We start from the raw sequence: 24,679 nt of genomic DNA on the forward strand, positions 1-24,679 counted from the left end.
ATCCCGTTGCCACTTTATTCTTTTCACTTGCACAAATAAATTTCATTAAGTCATACCCTTCGCATTTTCAAATCCACATCAGTTTTTTGAATCGACAAAAACCTTCACAACAGTTTTATACCTGCCGTGTAAACTTGGAAATTGGAATTACTTTTGATAATCGAAAAAAATTCGCTCATTCTAGGTAGCTGTAATAAAGGCTATGGACCAATCCTAACGCTCCACGCCAGCCATAATTTGTGGGTTACATCCGGACCCGGTCCATTGACATTCTAACGGGTTCGGAATTTGGATCTTCGGACAACGCCGTTCACGGTATCAGTCACGTTTCCAATCCTGATTCCTGAGCGCTGAGCCTACTTCACGTTGGCAATCGGCATATGGAAGACGAAAGTATGGAATTTTGTCAAGAATTTTGTACGAGGAAACGCCACGTTCAAAGAAGGAATTTGGCGACGTCAATGGCGTCCTCGGCAAGCTTCAATCACAATCATGCGCAGGTGTCTGGAAGACGGAGGTTGATCACGGTGTATCCACGTTCCAAGCTGGATTGCAACGATCATCAACAACCAAACCACCGAAAAGAATCCAATTCCATTCTTCTTCCTTTCCGAATAAGAAATGTCAAAAAGGAAAGCAGAAGCAGAAAGAAGAAGAACGAAACAAGCAGCTAATTTGTCCAGCTCTGTGCATCTACCCTCTTCGGATTCTTCGCATTCATCATATTTATAATCCCCGTTTTTTGTTAGTTGCCGGTATTGCAAAGCAAACCTTAGGCATCGCGTTATTGTTATATGGTGTGCGATCTCTGTTCGAAAAAATGTGCGAGTGAAGCTTCTCTTGTTATTGGCCTATCTTAATTGCTTTCGTTCGAGCTGTTTAGAGTCGTATATGGTTGGATGAAGCTAAGGTAGAAGCTGCGTTATTGTTATATGGTGTGCGATCTCTGTTCGAGAAAATGTGCGAGTGAAGCTTCTCTTGTTATTGGCCTATCTTAATTGCTTTCGTTCGACCTGTTTAGAGTCGTATATGGTTGGATGAAGCTAAGGTAGAAGCTCTTTAAGTGAATTGGAGTTCCTGGTTTGGTTGGTTACTTCGGTTTTGGCTCGCATTTGTGGAACAATGTCGTTCTTTTTTGGACTGGTTTTCGGAATTACGCTCGGTATTTTGTTAATTGTCACTTTGGTGCGTTTCGAGAACACCCGATCCAAACGCCGCTCTGAATTGGTATGCAACTTTGATCCTTTCGTACAATCTTGTCATCTTAATTTGATTTTTGTTTTTTTGTTTTTATTTTTTTGTTTGGTCTATTGCAGGCAACAACGATAGCGGCTTTCTCGAAAATGACAGTGGCAGATTCGAGGAAAATTCTACCAGCTGAATATTACCCTCCATGGGTCGTTTTCTCACAGAGACAGAAGTTGAGTTTTAGTTGTTATTTTGTTTTGGGTTCTCTGTCTTTCCTTCTCGTGTACTGATATTGTTTTCTTTACCTCTTAAAGTTAACTTGGCTTAACCTTCAACTTAAGAAGATCTGGCCGTATGTCAACGAGGTAGTTTTCTTGGCCTGTGCTTGAGCTTCTGTTGTAACAGATGGTAATGCATTTATGGTTCGGTTGATACTGAGTTTGTGTTTTTTTTGGTGGTGACATAGGCAACATCTGAGATGATAAGAAATTCTATTGAGCCAATTCTCGAGCAATATAGACCAATCATCTTAGATTCTCTTAAATTTAAAAAGTTGACTCTTGGTACTGTGGCTCCACAATTTACAGGTTAGTTTGATTTACTGCATATGGTTTCTGCTAAGGTCATGGTTCTGCTCCATATTCCATGGTTAACGTGGTAAAGTTTGGGTATCTTGTCTAAGTGCAATTTGAGGTTGGCCATGGTTTCCTTACTGCTGGTTGCTATTTGACCCATCAAATGGCCATTCCTTATAGTGTGGAAATGGTCTGAGAAAAATCCTGATCAATGTTTTAAAATGTGGAGGGATGACATGGTGCATTTTACCATCTTAAGGCATGAGACAGAAACTAGAATGCAAGAAGCATAAGCCTCCCAAGCATGGCTTTTTAATTAATAAGTAATTAAAAGCATGATGGAATAAATAAAAATAGGAAAACTTATGAGAACAGAAAGGTTGAATATAGAATTGAAGTATCAATGCATTATATGATCATCCATTATTATATAAGTATCATCAGCCATCAGAGTATAACTTGCAAAGTTGCAAATCAAAGTTTCAGAATTAACAATTCAATAAATTTCCCAACATTAACATAATCAAGTGTGACATCTCACATTCAAATGAATATAATGAATTAAAAGAAATTAAAACTATGGTGCCCCCACTTCTATATATAATATTTTTATTATCATATAATAATGAACAAATTTAGAGGGTTTTCATCTTCTGTGTTATGTTAATGTATGATAGGCAACATGAAAAAATGATTCCCTTTTAACATAAAACCAGCTTAAAATTTAAGTGCATGAGGCATTTGCCTCTTGTATAAAGTACAACAGAGGCTTTACCCAAAAAATAGTACAACAGATCGATACACCTCATATATCTCTATGCTGGAGGCGTATGCCTCTCCTCAAGCATCTCTATGCCTCCACTATGTGTCTCCAAGCATTTACTCAGCATCTGGCTTGGAGGTGTGCCTCCTGGCATACACCTCTAATACCTTTTATAAAACTGATCCTGACTAATTTGATGAGAGCTGTGCAATTCTGCAATTGTTGCACAATCCCAAGCTTGGAAATATCCATTTAAAGTTGCAAATATTGGGATTGATGAATGGTAAATTAGAAAAGATAGGATTAGAAATGAGCATATTCATGATGAGAGATCTATGAGTGGTCTAAGACAATAAAATGAGGGAAAGTAGACTAAGATGGGTTGAGCATTTGCATAGATGACCACATATTGCACTGGTAAGAAGTGATCAGGTGCAAGTTGAAGGATGCAGAAGAGCCAGGGGATAGGCAAAAAAAGGAAATGGATTGAGGTTATGAAAATTGAATTGATGGCTTATAATTTGACAATAGATTTGGTGTTTGATATAGTGGAATGGGAAAATTGGATTCTTGTGGGTAACTTATATGGTTTGGACAAGGCTTTGCTTTTTTATTTTTTAATGAAGAACAGTATTTAAAAAATTATTAAGATATGAAAAAAGATCTCACATTCCCCATAGATAGGAATATAGGAACCAGTACAATGGAACAGCTCGAACTGACTTAGTTGAGATAAGGCTGTTTTGAGTTGCTATAGTGCAATGACTGGCCAGACTTTTATTTATAACATCAGGGGATCTTGAACTAGAACTTTGGATAGCATATAACAAGTTGCTCCACTGTTCATTCTATTTTGGGCCATACATAACCTAGCATGAGCTTGAAGATTTATGGAAGAAATTGTTTTAGATTCTCCCTCCCCCCCCTCTCTCTCTCTCTCTCTTTTCTTGGCATGGTGTAGCCTTGTTAAATCATTTGTGTTCTTCAATTTTATTAAATGAATCCCCCTCCATTCCCCAGGAATTCATATGGAATTGGTTCATTGTCAGGGGCACTGAGTGTTGCAGTTAAGAAAAACAACAAGCATAAGTTTTCTTTATTGTTCTATTATGTGAAATAGCTTATTTCTGAAGAAGTTGTTTTTGAAGCTCATATATTTTATTGCTATATTTAGGAGTTTCAATTATTGAAGATAGAAGTGATGGCATCACCATGGAGTTGGAGTTGCAGTGGGATGGAAATCCAAGTATTATTCTTGATATCAAAACTTTACTTGGTGTAGCACTACCTATACAGGTAATGTGCACCTTATTGGTTACACTCAGTAAAAAAGTTGTGTTACAATAAGATATGAACCTTTTTTACTAGAAATTGCTAAAAAATAATCCTTATTAGGGGTCTTTTTAAAGCATGATTGTTTTAGCTGTTTGTTCTTGAGGACTATATTTAAGAAAGGCATAGTTGTGCAGTTGAAGACCAAACTCAATTAAGAACCAAAGTTTAGAGATTTTTTTTTTGAGAAAGGGCAAAGTAATTTTATTAAATTGATCAAGAGATTACAACTGCAGTGCCACAAAAGGAGCCAAAATCAACAGAACCAAGCTCCAGTACAACATAAATCTAGCAGACTTCTACATCTCATCTGAGAACCCAGAACCGAGGTCAAACCAAGAGACCAGCTTTCCAAATGCAAAAGAGGTTAAACAGTCTGATTCTTTAGCTTTATCTTGGAAGATCCTTCTATTTATTTCAGATCAGATTGTGCTAAACACTGCAGCAGGAATGATCCTCCAAACACATTTAGCCAGCTTGGACAAACCTTGGAGCTCTCAGTTCCATAACAGCTCCATAACAGAACTCGGCATGACCCAATTAAGGCCCAATGCGGACAGGAAGTGTCCCCAAATAGCAGAGGTTACAGAGCAATGAATGAACGGGTGGTTATCCTCTTCCACTTGACCACACAGCACACAGCAGGTCCTGTATCTGTAATCCTCTTCTTATCAGACTCTTTCTGGTAAGGCACCTATCTAGAGCCACTGGCCAGACCAAGGCATTCACTTTGGAAGGGGCTATTGAGTTCCAAATTATATCTGCCGGAACAACCAACTGACTTCCTTCTTCTAGCATCCTAACAAAAGAACAGACAGAGAACAGCCCATCATCACTGCAATTCCAGTTCCAAGTGTCCTCTGTTGACAAATCTAGGGATTGCCTAGACAGCAACTCCAACATCTCTGAGACTTGATCAATTTCCCAGTCTTTAAAGGGTAAGGAAGGGCTCCAAGAGATTGTGCCATCCCTAGCTTCATAACAGCCAGCCAATTTGAAACAGCTGGGGAAATAACTCAGATAAAGGCCTGTTTCTACACCAGATGTCCTTCCAGAAACTCAGCCTAAGATCATTACCCACCTTTGGAGGCAAACCTCTCATTAGAAATGGGAGAGCTTCCATAACTTTCTTCCACAGAGAACACCCCAAAGTTTACAGAAATTTATGTGGATTTGATAGAACTAAATCCAAATGCATAAATGATTTATACTGGCATCTAGTCACATGATGTATGCTATTTTAGAGATGGAGAAGGAAGAGTAGTGGCCCTCTATTCAGGTCCAATAGGGGTGGGAGACTCACTGAGAACAGAAATTATGGCCCTTCTCCATGGGCTGAAATTGGACAAACAGTTGGGGCTTCAGCAGATAGAAGTAGAAGGTCATTCTAAGCTAGTGATACGGTGGATGCAAACAAGAAGTTTGGGGGTGTGGACCCACAGACAGGTCATGAGGGAGATATTTCATTTATCAAAGGAAGTTGGTATCAGCTTCAAGTAAAGTAAACGATCAGCCAATGGGATGACCGACAGTTTAGCTAAACAAGGCACAATTAGGAGGGAACTCTTTTGGGCTGCTTCGTAATTGAATTCAGCACTCTTGTTTTGGGTATTTTGACTGGTGTCATATCTATACTTGTTAATCGAAAGTTACCATTTCCAATAAAAAATCTGTCTTAAATTTCAATACAAAATTTGGCAACTATATTATCTGATTTGAAAATGTCACCCTTTTCTAAAAAAATGCTTAATTTAATTTTCTTCAATTCAATGTATCAAGCTTTATCATTTAGTTTTAAAAGGTGTGCCTCATAGTCTAGGCTCATTTTGTGGGGTGTATCTTGCCTGAACCCAGATGTATCTCACCTAGAGTGTTGCTAATGCTTTGGTGATTTAACCTTGAATTTGATGTTGAATAGGTAATTTATCATGTTGTAGGTATGCTTTGGTGATTTAACCTTGAATTTGATGTTGAATAGGTAATTTATCATGTTGTAGGTACTCTTTGTAGGAATTAGATATACAAGGCTGCAACTGTCATGTTAATAAGATGATACTTTAGCCAATTTTCAAGAATTTAGATTTCCATATTCTTGTATATTGGGTTTTTCTTTAAATTTTTTTTTTTCAAAAGTGGCACTTTACTACTCTCTTCAGGCATTTGCTTCAGAGGAGACCCTGGTGCTCATAGTTGTCAAGGCATTGCCTACACAACTAGGCACTCTTGGCTGGGTGCCTCACTTAAACACCTTGACTTATGGCAACTAGGCACCCATCTAGGCAACAAAAATGACAAGGTGTGTGCCTTATTATAATATCATTCATATTGCTATATGTTACTAATATATTTGTTAATACATTCTATTATATACTACATATATCATTTGTAGTTTTACACATTGTTTTAAAGTTTTACTATTCAAATTTAAAAGATCCAAGGGTTTCGAGAATATATAAAGAAAGAAGAAAAGATTTATAACCATGGTTCAAAGTAACGATACACCCAATAGGCATGAACATGTGTATCAGGTGTTTCAGTACTATAAAACACTTTTTTTTTTTTGGCTCTGGCATTCATTGGGAGGTCGGTTTTAAGGGTAATTAATGCTTACAAAACTAAGTTTCTATAAAATCCTTAAAAAAGGTGTTTCGTTCAGTCACTGATATGATATGATATGCCCAATATAGGGTGTATCGTATTGATACTTTGAACCTTGATTATAATTTATAACAAGTTTTTATTTTTTTTGTTATTACATTCTCTCTCTTACATTAAATATAAACAATGGCTCCACTTTTGTTCTTTTTCTTTTTTACTTTCTATCTTAAATATTATCATATAAAATTATAGCCTTCACTAGTTGCTAATTTTATATGAAATTGCTCTACTAAATGGTTATTATGTTAGTACTATTTTTGAAAGTATTTAAATTAATATATTCGAAATACTATTGCCCTAGATATGATGATTTGCCGTGTTTTGAAAGGAAAGGTAATATTCTTAATAAAGAGAACTGCTATATTTTTAATTAATATGCATGCTGAGTGGTATATAAAGCTGCTCCCATCAAAGTTTAACTTTATGAAACTGTCCTCTGGTGGTTCCCAATCCTTCTGAACTTTACTCTTTCTTGAAGAAGATGCAGCCACTACGCCTCGATTCCTCCTTATGTCATCATATGAATAAGGCGAGAACAATTCCGAGGATTTTGCCCAATGAGTCACCTTTGCCATAATGCTCTCCCCAATTGTTTTCTTACTTCTTTCTTTATCATAAAAAATCTATGCATTCCTTCCCATATTGAACATAAAACAACATCTCTTGTACATCTCCACATAATACTTCCTCTTTTCCTGGGCAAACTGAAGGTACCAGCCTTGAACAAACTAGATAAGATCATAGGCAAAGCCCACCTGCATCCAAATAGAGAAAAGAACCATTCCCAAATATAGGTAACAAATGGATAGGAGATTGGTAAGTGGTAACCAGTCTCACTATTAGCCTTCCAGAGTATGCACCAGTTCGGGAGTAAACAATCATTTATTTTCATTCTTTTATCATCTCTCAAGTTGCTAATAATCTTCATCTAAAATTACTGCAGCTATATTCCCTATCCTCTGTTACCAATTTGTTGATAGTTGTATTAATAAATTCTAAATATCATGATGCTGCTATATATTAATTTTTTTTCCCTTTGATCCTCTTCATGTATGTTGTCAGTTGTTTCTGTTTTTTCATGAGCTATTTTCCTAATTCTAATTCATCTTTTGGTTGTCTAGGTAAAAAATGTTGGCTTCACTGGGGTCTTCAGGTTAATCTTTAAGCCACTGGTTGATCAGTTTCCTTGTTTTGGAGCAGTTTCCTATTCTCTGATGGAAAAGGTTAGGCTTTTCTTTCTAAGAAGCCTTTTTCGCCTTTAGAAGGTCTATTTTTATGGCTTTTTTTTTTTTAATTGGACAGACTCATTTTTGGTTGATGTAGTGATGCACATCCTCAATGTTTGCACATGTAAATAAATGGAAGTTGTGAAAAATGTCCTGATTTCTTTGATGGCAGAAAAATCTGGATTTTACACTTAAAGTTATTGGTGGTGATATATCAACAATTCCTGGGCTATATGATGCTATTGAGGTTTGGTGAAATTTTATTTCTTGTTCTCCCACTTTTATCTTTATGGCTAATTGTTTTCTGTAGGAGAGTTTATTCATTAAAGATTAGTTAAGTCTTTTATTTAAGGGCTGTATCATGGCATGTGTGTTTCTCTTTTAAATACACAAATAAATAAATAAATGGATGACTGAACAAGCAGGGCCATTGATTGATGAATCCTAAAAATTCACTTGGCAGGGAAATTTCCTCTCTGAAATTTAAACTAAGGAATATCATAGCTACTCAATTCATGATCTTGGTTGTATTGTCCGAACATGTTCTTTTGAAATCATCAGAAAATGGATCTACCATTTGAAATCTATATCTAGCTTGATTAGATCAAATTTGGATTGAATTTGGGGTCTTGAGCAGTCAATTCACAGTCCTACCAAATTCTTTTTTATTTCTTATTATCCTAATACAATTTTTGAAGGTTGAAGAAAAAACCTCTCTCCTCCTTGGGTTCCCAAAAGGGTTATTACCCAATGATAATTGCAACTATCTGGGGTTGTGAGAGACCTAACCTTCAGCATTTTTTGCACAAGGTGGCCAGTCTCAGACTCCGATCCATATTCTTATGATCTCATCCCTGGGTTCCCAAACCTAGGGCTGCAACTTGGTGGGATCAGGTTAAGCATTTGTTAAAATTTGAATGGGCCTGGCCTGAAGGCCCAAGCTCAATGCCATGTAAATTCTTCAAGTCAGGTACCTGACTTGCACCCCTACCTAAACCAAGTATAGCTTTAACTAACTGCAGTTAGTGATCAGCATCTTCAGTCTTCCATCTTTGTACCCATTACACCCTGCTTCTTCAAATCCTCCTAACCAGTTGATACCTTTCAGGATTATAGTAACTTATATTATCATAGACATCAGAGTGGTTAGTGTATTCAAAAAAGGAAAAAGGATAATAATATGAAAAAAAGTAGAAAATTGTAACAGTCATTATCCAATAGATGTATTTATTTCTTAACCATCTCCCAAAATTGCCCAGTTTGGATGGGTAGGAGGAAGCCCTACTAGGTGAATGTGGTAGGTAAAGAACGAGACTAAGGATCTGAATTATAGGAGGAAGAGATTCAGATCTGAAAAAGAGAAGGAAGAGAAGAAAGATTGCACCTTTAGAAGAAAATGGGGAGAGAGAGAGAGATTGGGATTGATGTAGAGGATCCTATGATGTTATACTGTGACAATCAATCAGCAATTAATATTGCCCATAACCCAGTTCAGCATGTCAGGACAAAGCATATTGAAGTTGATAGACACTTCATAAGAGAGAGGGTGACAGTTGGAGAAGTTTGCCTTCTTTATCTCTCTTCCCGTTTACTGTTGGCCGATGTCTTTACCAATGTAGTAAAAAAGAGCAAGCTTGAACATGATTTATACACAAGTTGGGAATGTGTGACATTTTCTCTCAACTTGAGGGGGAGTGTTGAGGTTTTTACTGTTAATAGCTTATTTTCTTATTTATTCTTTGTTTAGTTAGTTAGTTGGGACCACAGCCCATTATTTAGAAGTTGCTACAGTAGTGTTTTGTTTCTTTTTTAAAGTTGTTAGCATCAGCCGCCCTGTTGATGGCATATTTGTCTTTGTATATACTTTTTACTTAAAGATTAAATGCTAATGGAAGAGAGCGGCCAGCATTAATTTTCTCTTCCTTTCTTCATTCTTTCTCTTCCTCTTCCCTTCTCTCACAAACTCTTTCTTTCATTCTATTCTTTTTATATATATATATTTTTATATTTCTTCTGATTTCTACTGAGACAAAACCATAAGAGATTAGTAAGTGGTGAGTAGACTCTCCATTAGCAAAACACACAAAACATCAAGTAATCCTTGTCTAAAGAATTTAAACGAGACACAACATCTTGAGTTCCTAAGGCCTAAACCCCAATTGACACCATTATCAGAAGGAGATACAAAATGACTGATGGTTTTATTCTTAAAGTTAGACATGGAATATAGGTTAGGAAAAGAGTCCATTAAAGTTTTGCTCCCAATCGAAACATCCTCCTGAAATTTAATTCTGCCCCCTGAACAAGCATCATACCTTACAAAATTAATGAAATCTGGAATGACTTGGAGATTGACCTCCAAAGGGAAAAGAGTGTAGCTCTTTGAAGGGCCAGCATCCCACCAATTTGTTGACAGCTCATGGATACTTAAGATCACCTTGTACAAAGCTTGTCAACATCCCTCACCACAACCATTTCCCCAGCCATGAATTATTCCTACCCCCGTGACCTCTAATAAATTCTAACCACTTTAAAACTAAGGCAACCCAGTAGATAACCCACACTCAAATAAGGACTATAACTCCTAAAATAATTCTTTTTTTTTTTTAGAAGGTAAGGTAATTTTATTCAAAACAAAAGCACATACAAGCTGGATTCAGGCCCTGAAAGGCATCCTGAAAACCACATCAATTACATTCTCCACCAGGATTTAGAACAAAGGAAAGAAGACAGATTCAGACTTTTGAATTCCTCAGATACAGAAACCCAAGATATCAGCTTGCCCACAGCTCTCTGAATAATACCTTTAGGACCTTTAGTTCTATTACAGAAAACCCTACTATTCCTCTCCGCCCAAATGGACCACAAGACAGCAACCGGAATAGTCCTCCACACCAAACTCCCTTTCTTGCTTAGGCCTTTAACATTCCAGCAGCAGAGAAGCTCCTTAACCGACCTGGGCATAACCCAACTGATATCCATGGATTTGAGAAAGTGTTCCCAAATCTGAGAGGAGATCCTAAAATAATTCTAAATAACAATTATTAATGCTATTAAAATTAAATTATTGTAAAGACACCAAAAATTACTAAAACCAGTATATCATGATTTTACTATAAGTACTAATTATGGGAATTACTATAAGTAACAAGTCTGAAAGTTACTATAAATAGCATTTTAGATTTTTACTAGGAAAAAAGTTGCCCTAATACTAAGAATACTAACAAACTAGAAAATAATTTAAAAAGCTTACAAATACAAAAATTAATACACCAAAAATTACAAAATTTCCATTGGATGAAAAATTGGGAGAAAATTGATTTTGACCATGGATTCTTTCCTTGCTTCCATGCCTGCATCAATAGTTCTTCATCAGATAAGAGTTTTTAACCAATGAAGGCTGGGATTAATTTGATTTTGTAGAGGTAGTTGGTCTATTGTCCAAGTAGTTCAACCACCAAGTGTTTTCTAGTTTCTCTTTGCTGTGGCCTTTGGAACCAAGCCAAAGTAATCAATTTATATTTGAAATACCTTGGTTGTTGTCTTTCTGCAATTAGCTATTATCCAGGAAAAGGAAAATATCCGAAAGAGTGGATGGTCATTGCTTCCACCATTATGCATTTCAACCAACTTATCCAAAGGAGTTATGCATACTTGATAGTAATTGGTTTTGTTTTCTGGAGGGTTGTATTTATTTAGGAGCAAGCTTTCATTCTATTTTATATTTTCTTTTTTAATGGTATCAGTATGTCCATTTATGCAGGGAACCATTCGTGATGCTGTTGAAGACTCTTTAACATGGCCAGTCCGGAAAGTCATTCCCATTTTACCAGGGGATTATAGGTATTGCATTTTGTCAATATAAAAAGAAAGGCTACACTATTTATTCAGTGGACCACATGAAGGGAAATTTGTAATATATTAATATCTACTAATAGCCTTAGAAGAATTGTGATGTATGAAAAGGGTTCTTGGTGTCACTCATCTAGAATATGATTACAAACCACATATTCTATTGGTTCTTTGGAAATCTAAAAATACTTGTCCTTTTGATGGACTAATGAGGAGTAAAATTGAGTTGGAAGTGCAAAATTCGTAAGGATTGGTTTGTTCAATTATTGGATCATGTCATGCAATCTTCTGGGTGGTCCAGTTCAATGGTGGTCCCACCATCCATAGATGTCTACCGTGTTTATTGATAATTCTTAAAGTTTTCATAAGATGCTCATATTCATTTTGGCAGTAAATGTAACACTGTCTTCTTATATTACTGACTACCTTTGCCTGTAATTTTGTTCTTACATGTTAGTGATCTAGAGTTAAAGCCTGTTGGGACATTAGAAGTGAAGCTTGTGCAAGCCAAGGAGTTAACGAATAAAGATATCATTGGAAAATCTGATCCCTATGCTGTACTGTACATACGGCCATTGTGTGATAGAATGAAAACCAGCAAAATAATTGTTTGTCAAGATAACCTACCTCTTTTGTCCATTTTCTGTTTGTTTTCTTCTGCTTATCCAAATAATAATGGTTTTTCCTCTCTTTCAGAACAACCAGTTAAATCCGATTTGGAATGAACACTTTGAATTTATAGTTGAAGATGCATCCACTCAACGCTTGGTAGTAAAAATTTTTGATGATGAAGGAATTCAGGCATCTGAGTTTATTGGATGTGCTCAAGTGCCAATAAAGAGTCTTGAGCCTGGTAAGGTGAAGGATGTGTGGTTGAAATTGGTCAAAGATTTGGAAGTCCAGAGAGATAATAAAAACAGGGGCCAGGTGAGAAAACCAAGTGCCTTTCTTTTCCTTTTCTAATTGATTTCTGATGTTCTTTTTATCTTTTACTCATAAATTAATAAAGAAGTTTTAACTCATTCTTCTTTTATGAGTAATCAAAATTATTTTCAAGTGTAAATATACATGTCAAGATGTGCAAAGTAGGGCCAAAAAATTTAAAAATCCTAACCATTGTGTTAAGTTTTCTATCTTCCACAAGTAAAATGATAAAAACCTTAGTTTTTTAAAGAATGTTATAATACAATATGTATTAACTTTTCAAAAATAACAAAATATATGTAACCATTATGATAACAAGATAAAGTACAAAAAAAAAAACAGAGGGTGGAGTCATTCAGCTTTTGTATTTTCATAATCACTAACAATTCTACCAAGCATCCCAGAAAAAGTTTACTAGAGAATTCCTCTGTATAATGGTTTATTACGAGAAAAAAAAGTCCTATGTTTTTTCTTTGATGAAAGTCCTATGGGTTGGGAATTAGGATTAGATGTGGAGCCATGCCAGTAGCAGAGATAAAACGACCAACATTACTATTTTCATGAGGGATAGTATAGGAATGCTCTTTGTGATGTAGGCTAAGTGCTCTGATTCTAAACAATGTAAGATTAATTGCTTTGTTACCAATTAAGGTAGGACTGGTGATTCAAGGCTGGACTAGTAGAAATTTTTAGGACAATTCTTAAAGAGATTTAATGTTTTTGAGGTTTTAGAGCCTATGGTTTATTTTTCTGAGCAGGAGTGGGACCATCAGAGGTAGATGAGAGTTTATCTTAGGCTTTGAAATTTGATTTGAAAGCTACTTTAAGGCTGAAATTCCTGCAATATGCAAAAAAATTCTAAAGAGAGAAAAAGTTTAGTAACTTGAGATTGGGATGGAATTTCTTTAAACTTTTTAAGAGGGGGTTTTTGGGTTTTAAAATAAGGAGGGGGACAAAATTTTGATGGATTTTGATATGGTTTGGCACACAAGGATGAATGTTTCCAAAATTAGAAAAATTTGAAAACTAAGGGGTTTTTAGTGGGAATTTTTGAAAGCTATTTTAATGTGATAAAAATGGACCTATAATGTGGGAGATGGCTGAATGAAACTTGAGTTTTTCCAAGGCTTGTGAGTAGGGGTGGATTTGAGCCGAGTCGAGCAGAGCCGAATAGTACAAGGCTCGAGCTCGGCTCGAGACTGTTCTACAAGGCTCGATCTCGAGCTTGAGCTTGGTTCGAGCTAGAACCTTGAGCTCGAGCTTGGCTCGGCTCGACTCGAGCTCGATTTTGAGAAAAAATGTTTTATAAAAATAAAAAATTATATATAAAAATATTTTTTATTTGGTATTTAAAAAATTAAGAATTATAATATTTTTATTATATATATATTCGAGCTGGCTTGCGAGCCTCACGAGCTAAGCTTTTTATGAGCCGAGCTTGAGTAGCTCGTGAAGAGCTCGGCTCGTTGCCTTCCCTACTTGTGAGGGATAATTTAGAGAGAAAATTCTCTGCATAGAAAGTGTGTGAAATTGAAAGAAATTGAAAGAGAACTTACAACATAATTAATTTGGCCCTCTATTTAGAGAACCTAGCAATCACTTTAGGGCTTTTAGAATCATTCACCAAATGTCACACAAACCAGAAAATAATCTCCAATTTCATTAGCAATGTTCTAGCAACTTTACACACATCTATAAATTATGTAGAGTCAGCAAAACTCCTTCCTAAATATAGAAAACCCAAACATTATATTCCACTCATAGTTCAACCCAAATGAATCTAAATGACTACTAAACTACTTAATTGATAACTGGAATTTTGGGCATAAGTAAACTACAACCAGAAAAATCAAATAGGCCGAACCCCTCATACATGTAAAATGATCAAAATACCTCTAAAAAAGTGCCATTACCAAATGGTGGTCCCTGGTTACCTGGATCTTGGGAGGATGGACTCGATAGAGATCAAACCTTCGCCATTTTTTTACATAAAGTGGCCGAACCTGCATTCTCTTGCTTGTCAGTGTGAAAATTTTGGTGCAATGGCCTCTGGAATAACTAAAATACCCCTACTGTTTAAAAATATAAAAAGTACATAGAAAACTCTTGTTTTTACTTTTTTGTTCCCTTGTCACTTTGCTAAAAGAGTTACTCTTTGATCTTCTAGGGAAATTGGCATTATTGTCCAGTTCAATTCTAGGGCTACACTGCCTTCCAGAATTACATTTTTTAGTAGATAACTGTAGAGCTTTACTGCATTATTAAAAATTCAAATATGTAAATGCATTATGCAAAGTATAAAGAACTTACGTGGTTAATTACATGTTTAAGGGACATGTGGATATGTTCATATCCCACATAAAGAGGTTTCAGGTTTGTTCTCAATATTTTTTTGATCAATAAGTTTGTTTGTTCTCAATATGGGTTATAACAATTTGACCCTAAGATTAGGATCATTTTTCATAGTACCAACTTGACAACAGATTAGAGGGTAAAAAGGTTTTGAAATTTTGACTTAACATTTGAGAACTGAATTTTACTAACTTCATCCTGCCTTACAATAAAATAGTCAAGGAAAATTGTATGGTGCAATGGTAAAACCTCAGGCCTAGAAGTTTGAGAACATGGGTTTGAGTCTGAGAGTGACTAGTAGACTGTTCATGGGCTGGGATTTTACTCTTTATTAATAGAATTTGATCAAGCCCAAGTCCAAGCCTGGTTTGATCATCGGGCCTACAACTTGTGCCGAGTTCGACTCTTTATTAATAGACTGTTCACGGGCATTCTTTATTAATAGAATTTGATGAAGCCCAAGTCCAAGCCCGGTTTGACCATCGGGCCTACAACTTGTGCTGTGCTCGACTCTCATAAAAGCCCGAAGCCCATCCTGGGATGACAGCTATACTTTTTGAGTTCTAATGCCTTCTTTGCTTCTTGCTTTCCTAGGAAGAGAAGGATTGATTGCTTTTGTGTAGTAGAGAGAAGCCAAAGACCATCCAATAACCCTAGCTAGCCTACCAACCAAAAGCACTAATGCAATAGAACAAACTTGTTGAGAATCTGAGCTAGTATCTATTGAATGATGATGGTGCGTGAAGGGTTATTTGGTTCAGCTACCATTAATTGTTTACTTTCAAACAAGAGCATGTTAACTAGACCAACTTTGTGGCAGCACATGGCACAACCTGAATCTTGACTTCCTTTGCCTAGGTCAATTAGCTCAATTAGACCATGGCCAATTCGTTTTTAAGTCATACTTCCATTGTCAAAGGGATCACATTTTTTGACAGCTTTTCTTTAACAAAGGAAAAAGATTTTATTGAAGGAATCAAAGAAAATGCTTACCCTAAAACTGAAATGGAGAGAGAGATAGAGGACCTACCTGGTGGTGCGGTGGTGCCTATAGAAAGTTGCTTGTTGTCGGTTTGCCAGGCTAGGGTTTTGAGTTAATAAGAAATATATTTAAGTACATATAATATTATATACAAATGTTTATATATTTTTTATTATATATAATAAAGTTAGGGTGGGCACAGTCTTGGGCTGGGCTTTTTTGAGAAATCTCGAGCCCCCCCCCCCCCAAAAAAATAAAAAATAAATAAATAAAAAGAAAACACAAGCTTGGTGTTTCGGGCCCAAGCATGAGCATGCTGGCCTAAGATCATGTCTAAGCCCGACTAGGAGCAGGCTGGTTTAACATGTTTTGGCCCATGAATAGGTCTAGTGAGATTGTCAACTAGTAGGAAAGAGAATAGTAAACCAAGAAGAAAATAGGAAGAGGAAAGAGAGAAAGCATCAAGTTTTAACGTGGTTTGGCTCGGTAGCCTACACCCACGGGAAGAGAGGGAGAACATCCACTATGAGAATAAGAAATACAAGATTGACATTTCGACAAACTCACAAAAAAATGTCCACTCTCACTCAACCCTAATCCCACACCAATGGCTTAAATAAGCAAAAGACCAAATTACATCAGAATTTTACACAAACCCTTCTTCATCCCATAAATACATACAAGTCCCCAAAATTTATCAACAATACAAATATACCCCTACAACCTCTAACACCCTCCTTGAATGAAAACCCAAATACAATATATTTCTTTACATCCTCCCTCAGGCTTGAGGTGGGGAAACCAACATGAGTTTGCAAGGATGTTGAAACAACCTCCATGAAAATCGATGTACTGTTGGCCATCTTCAATTTGGTGATTACTAGATCATGATTTGGCTCTACTCTGGCTTTCCAACGCGAGTTCATTCAACTTTCCAACACATATCATGCCAGAGAATCAAAGTTAACTATCAAAAGGACAACCACAATCATTAAATTGATGAACCAACCATGTCAAACAACTAGATAATCAAAAATGCCAACAAAATACCAAAACAGAGTTGGCTAGCAGAAAGCCAACTATGGTGATTGGTGGACTCCATAGACCAAGCCAAAGAATCAAAGTTTGGCCAATGAAAAGCCAACTAGATAAAGTGAGTCAAAATACCATGTCGCTTAAGGAGATCAAAACTCCAAGGGTTTTCTCAACAATAATTCATAACTGATGAGCATAATAAAGGATTATTGTTGAAACATTTCATCAAACTTCTTCCATGCAAAACATGTATGAGGTAAATAAAATAGATATTGACTAGGGTTGTCAATGGGCCGGGTCTAGTCCATTGACAACCAAATAAAACCAAATAAAATATATCTCTTTACAACTACTTCATGCAGAAAATATTGGAGGCTATGTCCATATCTAGTCCACCCATACCAAGACCTTGGATAGCAACAACCAGCATTGGATAATGGCTGTACAATAAAATTGTCTGTTCAATTTCCAGGGATTCTTTGACATCAATAATCAAGAACCAATTGGGGAAGCTCTGGTTTATGATGATACTTATGAGCCATTTGATAACAGCTGAGATGATCAAATTGAGTGATTTATTGCTTTCTGTTTTAGTGAATAAGTTGTTATGTGGATTGTGAACTCCTTAATTACTGAATGGAATGTTCAGTTGATTACTGTGCCCTAAAAATTTTATTATATGATTGTTTTATTCAGAAAATACAGAACATTGAATCCTTAAGTTCAGCCTCTTCATCCATTATCAAAGAGCTCTTTAGAGGGTTTTTGAGAGGGGTTATTGGGCTTTAGGGCTTTTATATGGCTAGTTTATCAGGGAGAAATGGCTCTTAAGGGCCAGGTAAAGAATGGGGCAGAAATAGAGGAAGAATTAGAATTGACTAATTTGGTGTGTGGGTGGAGCAATTGCAGTGTTCAAAGAAACAATGTAATGGAAAGCTAAACATGCTTGCAATCCAGAGAATGAGGACTGGGACCATTGACTTTGGTAGCTCAACTGAATAAACGTGGTGGGCAATGTCCAAGACTAACCAATACCCAGGGTACAAAAGTAGGAATAAAGATCAAGCAAAATTCCAGATAGCAGAGAGTGGCCACATTGTGTAGAAGAGAATGCCAAAGGTTAGGTCCATATCCAGTCCACCCCTCTCAAGACTCCAGATAGCTGGGACCGATGTTGGGTAGTGGTCTTTAAGATAAAGAAAGTAGTCAAGAATGGAATTGATAGATGGTAATATTCTAGAATCTCCTTTGCTTTTCCTATGAAGGCACTATGGGAAGGAACAGTGCCATCAAAATAGAAGGCCCTATTGGTACTTGTTGCTTCATAGGTGTTTTTTGTGTGGAACAAGTTCTGAGATTTCTTTCCACCAGTAATCTCCTGCCCTTCTGCATCTGGGCATTTGGGATTTTTTTCCTTTCACTTTTTGGATGCAAGTTGATTCTTCTAGAAAATGTCTTTTCCTTCTTGAGTCCCTTTTGTCCTCCTAAGAAGAGAGGGAAAGTGCTATGGAGATGTACAAGGAAGCCATGCTATGGTCTATATTGGAGGAAAGAAATACTAAAATCTCCGAAGGCAAGTCTCACACCAAAGAAGCAGTATTAAAACCATCATGATAAAGATGGCTTATTGAGTTAGATTCAGGTCACTATTCCAATTTTTTTGTATGGATGATATCATTTGAGGCTGGCATCAAGTGGGGTTTTTATCTGCCTCTATGATACATACTCTTCTATGCTGGGGTTCACCAGCCTCTCATATTATCAAGCTTAACTTTGATAGTTGTTGCTTGGGCAATCTAGGTGGGTCAGGTGTAGGGGCGTGTTTGGAAAGAGCCAAGGGAAAATAATGGCTATCTTTTCTGGGCCTATAGACCATGGCAATTCAATGAGGGCAGAATTGTTGGGTGTTTTACAAGATCTGAAATTGGGAAGTACACTTGATTACAAAGACCTATCGGTGGAAGTGGATCCAAGGGTGGTTGTGAGTTGGTTCAAGCAATTGGGTTTAGAGGCATACAGTGAGAGAATGACTTCTGGATAGAGAGTTGATGGAAACATTCACATAGGCACAGACATTAGCCAATAGCCTAACTAATGCAGTAGCTAGGCAAGGGGTTAATAGAAGGGTATTGTTTTGCGGATTTATTTTCTTACAGTTATTTGTAAGTTGAATTCTTGTATAGGGGATTATCTAGCCTAAATTCCTAAAAGGGGTGGTTGACTCATCTTGGACATGGCAAAGACATAGCTGGATATGGTATTTGATATGAAATTTACACTAAAAATTGAAGTATCTGGCACAACATGGAGCCCTTGTACAGGTATCTGGGTATTCATTATATTCCATAAATTAAAAAAGTTCCTTTTAGCAATCAGAAAAATTAAAGAAGATAATAATACTGAAAGATAACAACAATCAAGGGATCTGAGAACATGAAGAAAACATGTTAAGAAAACAAACATTTCCAAAACATAATTTTGAAATCATTAACAAAAGATTTTTTTACCAAGAAAAGGCTCTTGCCTAACAAGCAAAAAAAAAAAAAAGGAACAAGAAAAATGCTTTTTGGGAGCCCCTGGATGAAAGAATACACACTCAAAAGGCTGTAAAAATACATAATTAGAAAAAAGTGAAGGCAGAAAGATATAATTAACCTGGAACTGTAGATCTTGAGAACATTTTGTCTCCCCTGAAAGAACTGCTAGCCGAACTGTCAGTCTGAGAGTTAGTTTACCAAAATATCCATTTGAATGATCTGTTCACATGTTTCCTTTTGGCTCATAAAACAGAGAATGGGATGTAGATCTTGAGAACATGTTTCTTTTAGACAAAAGTGAAGGCAGAAAGATATGGTTAACCTGGAACTGTAGATCTTGAGAACATTTTGTCTCCCCCAAAAGAACTGCTAACCAAGCTCTCAATCTGAGAGTTAGTTGACCAAAATATCCATTTGAATGATCTGTTCACATGTTTCTTTTTGGCTCATAAAACAGAGAATGGGATGTTCACCTTAGATGCTAGAGGTCTCTTACCTTAAAAAAGAGTCTCCATTGCCTTTTGGACCTAAATACACCATAGTAATGCTGCCTTCTAGGCCTTGGGAAACCCCACAACCCCAACTATTGAAGAGCCTGTAATTTTCTTTTTAAACCTCAGGAGTTTTCATTCCTGAATTTGCCGATCAATTTTAAGGCATTTGATAAAAAAAAATCAATTTTAAGGCATTCCCTTGGGTTGTGTCAGATTTAACTATTTTCCTGGCTATATTATATTGGCTTTCTTTCTAGAAAGTCTTTAATCAGTATTCATCAATAATTTTGACATTCTTAAGCAGATCAAGCCCAACTTTTTTTTATCTTGTAGATAGAGGAGCTTTGCAGGTTATTTAAATAGAAGATTTTTTGCAAACTCATTGTCAGACCAGTTGCATGTGCATAGAAGTCTTTTGGAAACAGCTTCTGAGAAGGCACTTTTCTTTCTGTATGTGAGTTAGAATGCCTTAGGAACTTGTTTTTCTTTGGTATGTTTTTATAATTTGTCCGATATGTTGTGTTTTAGGTGCATTTGGAACTTCTATACTGTCCTTTTGGCATGGAAAATGGGTTTGTTAACCCTTTTGCCCCCCAAGTATCAATGACCTCTTTAGAGAAGGTCTTTAAGGTCGAGGCTGATGGAACTGAGGTTGGTGATATTGCAAAAGCAGCTTCACAAAAGAGAAGGGAGGTGATTGTGAGAGGAGTTCTTTCAGTGACGGTGATATCTGCTGAAGATTTGCCGACAGTTGATTTGATAGGAAAGGCTGATCCCTATGTTGTTCTCCTTATGAAGAAAACTGAGACAAAGAACAGAACTAGGGTAACTTTCAGTTTGCCCATCAGCAAGAACTGCCACAACTTTATTTATTTACTTTTGTGTTTTCTTTCTTCCCAATAGATGTCGTGTGTTTTTGTTGATCATCCATCAGATCAGGGATCTCCCTCCATGTTTTTCGTGACCATTCAATAAAAACAAAATATGATCTTAACATATATGAAATTATGTTGATTTATCAGGTAGTGAATAACAGCCTCAATCCAGTTTGGAATAAGACATTTGACTTTGTTGTGGAGGATGCTTTACATGATATGCTAATTCTGGAGCTTTGGGACCATGACACATTTAGTAAGGTAACATCTCCTGTTTAACTTAATCTTTTCTTGTCTTTTAGCAGATGGGCACTTGGATTAAATGGATTTATCTTGCTGAATGCTATTCCTAGGGGTGAGACTGTGACACCTATTCATGCTTCCAGACACCTCTGATGTAATGCTTCCTACCAACTTCAGAACTAGACCATCTATTTGGTTTGCTATTCTTGCATAAGCCTCCAATCTGATGATAATTGTCATTAGGCAAGGATGCTGAACTTGGTTATGGCTGTGGCCTATTCAAGAAGTAGCCATGCTTAATGTTGATGAGTTGGTGGGTTGTATTTATGATGTAATGACTAAGATTCCATTTTAGGGAGCAACGATCTAATCTATAGTTTTTATTCTTTTATTATTTTAATGAAAACTACAAGGCTGTATTGTAAAAAACCCTACCCTACACCACATCAACTGTTATCTCGGTATAATGGTATGTAGCAAAGATGCTGAGTATTCAAGCATCCAAAGGTGGCCAGCACAAAAACCTTCAAAAATCATGGTATGGGGCATAGTGATAAGTAATATCTAAATGCGTAAGTAATCTAAAGGTATAGTAGAAATGAGAAAATCAAAGTCTTGGTTACTTGTAGAGTGTTTCATTTCTTTTGGTACCTTGCTTACAAATGCCAAGTGCCAAGATATTTGCTGACTTCATCTTGGAGAATAGTTGAGATGCTAAAAGGAGTTGTGTGAAGCACCTAGTGTCAGCTTGGCTACACCCTTTAGTTTTGAGGTGTCCTGGTAAAACTGCCCACATCAAATGTTGAATGGTGTTGCATGGTCTCTCTTAAGTGGATGAACCGCCGGTGCTGGACACATGTTGGATACATAACATTGCATGGATTCTTGATGGGCACTTGAACTAAACATTTTACTCCATCTACTTGATTGTTTGACATAAACGAATATCTAAAATACACAACGAATATCATTTTTTAAGAAACTTATATGAAGTAACACATATGAAGTCCTAAACTTTAGGTATATGATGTTAGAATCCGAAAAAAATATGGACTATTTCTAATTATTTACACTTTTCTTTAGATGTGTGTTAGTCCTTGTTTTTTCTTGCTGAGTCAGAGTCCCAGACATGCTTTGGATTCTTATTCTCGCCCCCATGTCCATGCAACACTGAATTAAGTGAGTAGGTTGGGTTGATGCAATCTGACAGCTGATATCAGAAATTATTTGGGGTGTATATGCGTATTATAGTTAAAGCTTTTCTCTGGAATTTCTGCAGTGACAGTAATGGTAATTGATGCAGTTTGGATGACTATAGCAACATAAATCTCTCTCTCTCTCTCTCTCTCCATGTATCATGTGTATTTGCTTGATTCCTATCCCCCTAAGGCTGGGCAGCTATGGGTTTAGTTTGCCACATTACTTAACCTGCAAGTTTGTAGTTCCCAGTTTAACTTGGTCTGAAGGATGGGCAACTATGGATTTATAGCACTAACAGAGATATCGATTGTAACCTGCAATTTACAACAAACTTATAAGTCTGTACAGAACTCTTACATTGGTTTGGCATGGTACTTGTTAGATTTCTTAAACTGTATTACTATTAATTGTCTCATTTGATCACTTGCAGGACTACATGGGGAGATGCATCTTAACACTCACTAGGGTTTTATTAGAAAGAGAATACACTGACAGCTTCCCTCTGGATGGTGCTAAATCTGGAAAGCTAAATTTGCATCTCAAATGGACACCACAACCAATATACAGAGATTCCTAATTGATGTGAGCCAAAGTGGATCTTAATTTTCTTCGCATGCACTCTGCACTTCAGGGAGGTGTATAAGAATACTTGGAAGTTGAAACTCCCTGCTGCAATTCTCGTGTCAGCCCCTGCCTGCCTGTATTTGAATTTGAGATGCATGTGTTCCTCAACAGAATTTAGAGTTAAATCTTAGGGGCCTCATGTAGAAAGTATGCAGGGTGGGATGTGTTTCTGTAACTCTGAAAAATAGTCAAAGCCAAATATTTGATCTAGTGATAAAGGAAAAGCTGAGATTCTGCAGATCAAAATCAGGAAGAAGTCATATGCTATGATAGATGTTTGTCTCATATGTTCTTCAGACTTCTCTTCCAATAAATTTCATATTCTTTACCTTTTCTTCCTTATGCTATTTCTAGTTGTACTTTCTGTGCTCAATTCTTATTATATCTATATTAGAAAGAGGAAAGAGGGGTCCTCTCACCACAGGGCTTAACAATCTCATTTCTCATACATATGGATATTTATTTTTAAATTAAATTATTAAAATATAACAAGTGAAAATAAAAATCCTCATGGGCCTTTATCGTCTCTTATGAAATCCACATTTATTCTCTCTAATAAGATTATTAAATCCCTCTTCTCCCCTTAAATCTCTTTTAACCCCTTTTGGCTCTCTTATAGAGGTATAAATTAGATGGAATTGGTTAGGTTAAGTGCCACTCTAAATATGAATCCAAACTAATGTCAAAATCCAAATTAACCAAGGTTTCATTTAACTCCATCCATTGCATGAGTTTACTTGCGCATCTAAATTAACCAAAGTTCCATTTATCCCCATTCATTGCATGAATTTATTTGCTAATTTTGCTTATGCTTCGTACTCTTGTTGTTGCTGATCTAGATGAAAAGGAATTGGAGGCCACCGTTGGTTGGACCACAATGACAATATAATGGATTTGAGGAGTCGTATTAATTTATTTTCAAAGTTGTACAAGAAATAAAGGGTAAAATACTTTTACCTCCCCTGACGTTTCTGATAAGTACTTAAGCCTCCCCTCACCTTTAAACTTTGCAAAGACCTCCCTTGACCTTTGGCATAAAATCTGCTTGCTGACCCCTTCCGTTAGTTGCACGCTAGAAACTTAATACTAATAGGAATATAAATTTATTGCTATATTTTTTTTAAATACCCAAATTACCCATTAATCATGCCTAGGTAAAATACTTTTACCTTCCTGACATTTCTGATAAGTACTTAAATCTCCCCTGACCTTTGGTGTAAAATTTGCTTACTGACCCCTTCCGTTAGTTGAACATTAGATTGGCTCTGAATGCATTGTTGTCAAATTGCAGATCCCGCAGGAACAAAGTATTCTGAATTTGAATTACTATCAGCTAGGGTCACAATCACACTTCCAAGAATAAGAACAACATAACGCATCTCTTTGCTCATTTAGTGTTTTGTTACTTGAAATTTTGAACAAACAGGGGAGGTCTTTGCAACGTTTAAAGGTGAGGGGAGGTTTAAGTACTTATCAGAAATATTATGGGAGGTATAAGTATTTCACCCAAGCATGATTCATGGGTAATTTGGGTATTTTAAAAAATTTAGAACAATAGATTTATATTTCTGTTAAGTTTCTAGCGTGCATAAGCAGATTTTATGCCAAAGGTCAGGGGAGATCTTTGCAAAGTTTAAAGGTGAGGCGAGGCTTAAGTACTTATCAGAAACGTCAGGGGAGGTATAAGGCCCTGTTTGGTTCACGGGAATAAGGGTCTTGGAATTGGAATGGACTATTCTGTTTCTAATTGTTTGGTTGAGTGGAATCGGAATTCCATTCACATTCCTGCTGGAATGGCATTCTCCCATTTGATGAAATG

At 36.5% G+C, this 24,679-nt stretch overlaps 1 protein-coding gene across 4 annotated transcripts; it reads left to right on the top strand.

Annotated features, from left to right (window-relative positions):
• The first annotated feature begins 297 nt into the window (after positions 1-297).
• Positions 298-23,188, top strand: LOC148843029 (synaptotagmin-5-like). Of its 4 annotated transcripts, none has more exons than XM_088959699.1 (13): positions 298-1,227; positions 1,317-1,420; positions 1,503-1,553; positions 1,655-1,775; positions 3,701-3,822; positions 7,638-7,739; positions 7,915-7,989; positions 11,506-11,585; positions 12,052-12,202; positions 12,291-12,521; positions 20,447-20,743; positions 20,941-21,054; positions 22,667-23,188. In XM_088959699.1, exons 2-13 carry the CDS (start codon positions 1,394-1,396, stop codon positions 22,811-22,813), a joined length of 1,518 nt encoding a protein of 505 aa, XP_088815825.1. In that variant the 5' UTR covers positions 298-1,227; positions 1,317-1,393; the 3' UTR covers positions 22,814-23,188. The 4 variants fall into 4 exon arrangements, with proteins under 4 accessions (XP_088815825.1, XP_088815827.1, XP_088815824.1 ...); XM_088959701.1 differs by having other exon boundaries at positions 364-1,227; positions 1,317-1,442; XM_088959698.1 differs by having other exon boundaries at positions 364-1,227; positions 1,317-1,418; positions 1,500-1,553.
• The last annotated feature ends 1,491 nt before the right edge of the window (positions 23,189-24,679 follow it).

The sequence above is a fragment of the Nelumbo lutea genome, chromosome 8 (assembly GCF_056320005.1).
Source record: "Nelumbo lutea isolate HS-2025 chromosome 8, American lotus-T2T, whole genome shotgun sequence".
Lineage (NCBI taxonomy): Eukaryota > Viridiplantae > Streptophyta > Magnoliopsida > Proteales > Nelumbonaceae > Nelumbo > Nelumbo lutea.

Excerpts from the sequence above, each read along its gene's own strand:
- LOC148843029 (XM_088959701.1), top strand. The coding sequence starts at position 1,123 with ATGTCGTTCTTTTTTGGACTGGTTTTCGGAATTACGCTCGGTATTTTG. Across the intron at positions 7,740-7,914 it reads CCTATTCTCTGATGGAAAAG|AAAAATCTGGATTTTACACT; the intron begins GTTAGGCTTTTC and ends CTTTGATGGCAG. Across the intron at positions 7,990-11,505 it reads GGCTATATGATGCTATTGAG|GGAACCATTCGTGATGCTGT; the intron begins GTTTGGTGAAAT and ends CCATTTATGCAG.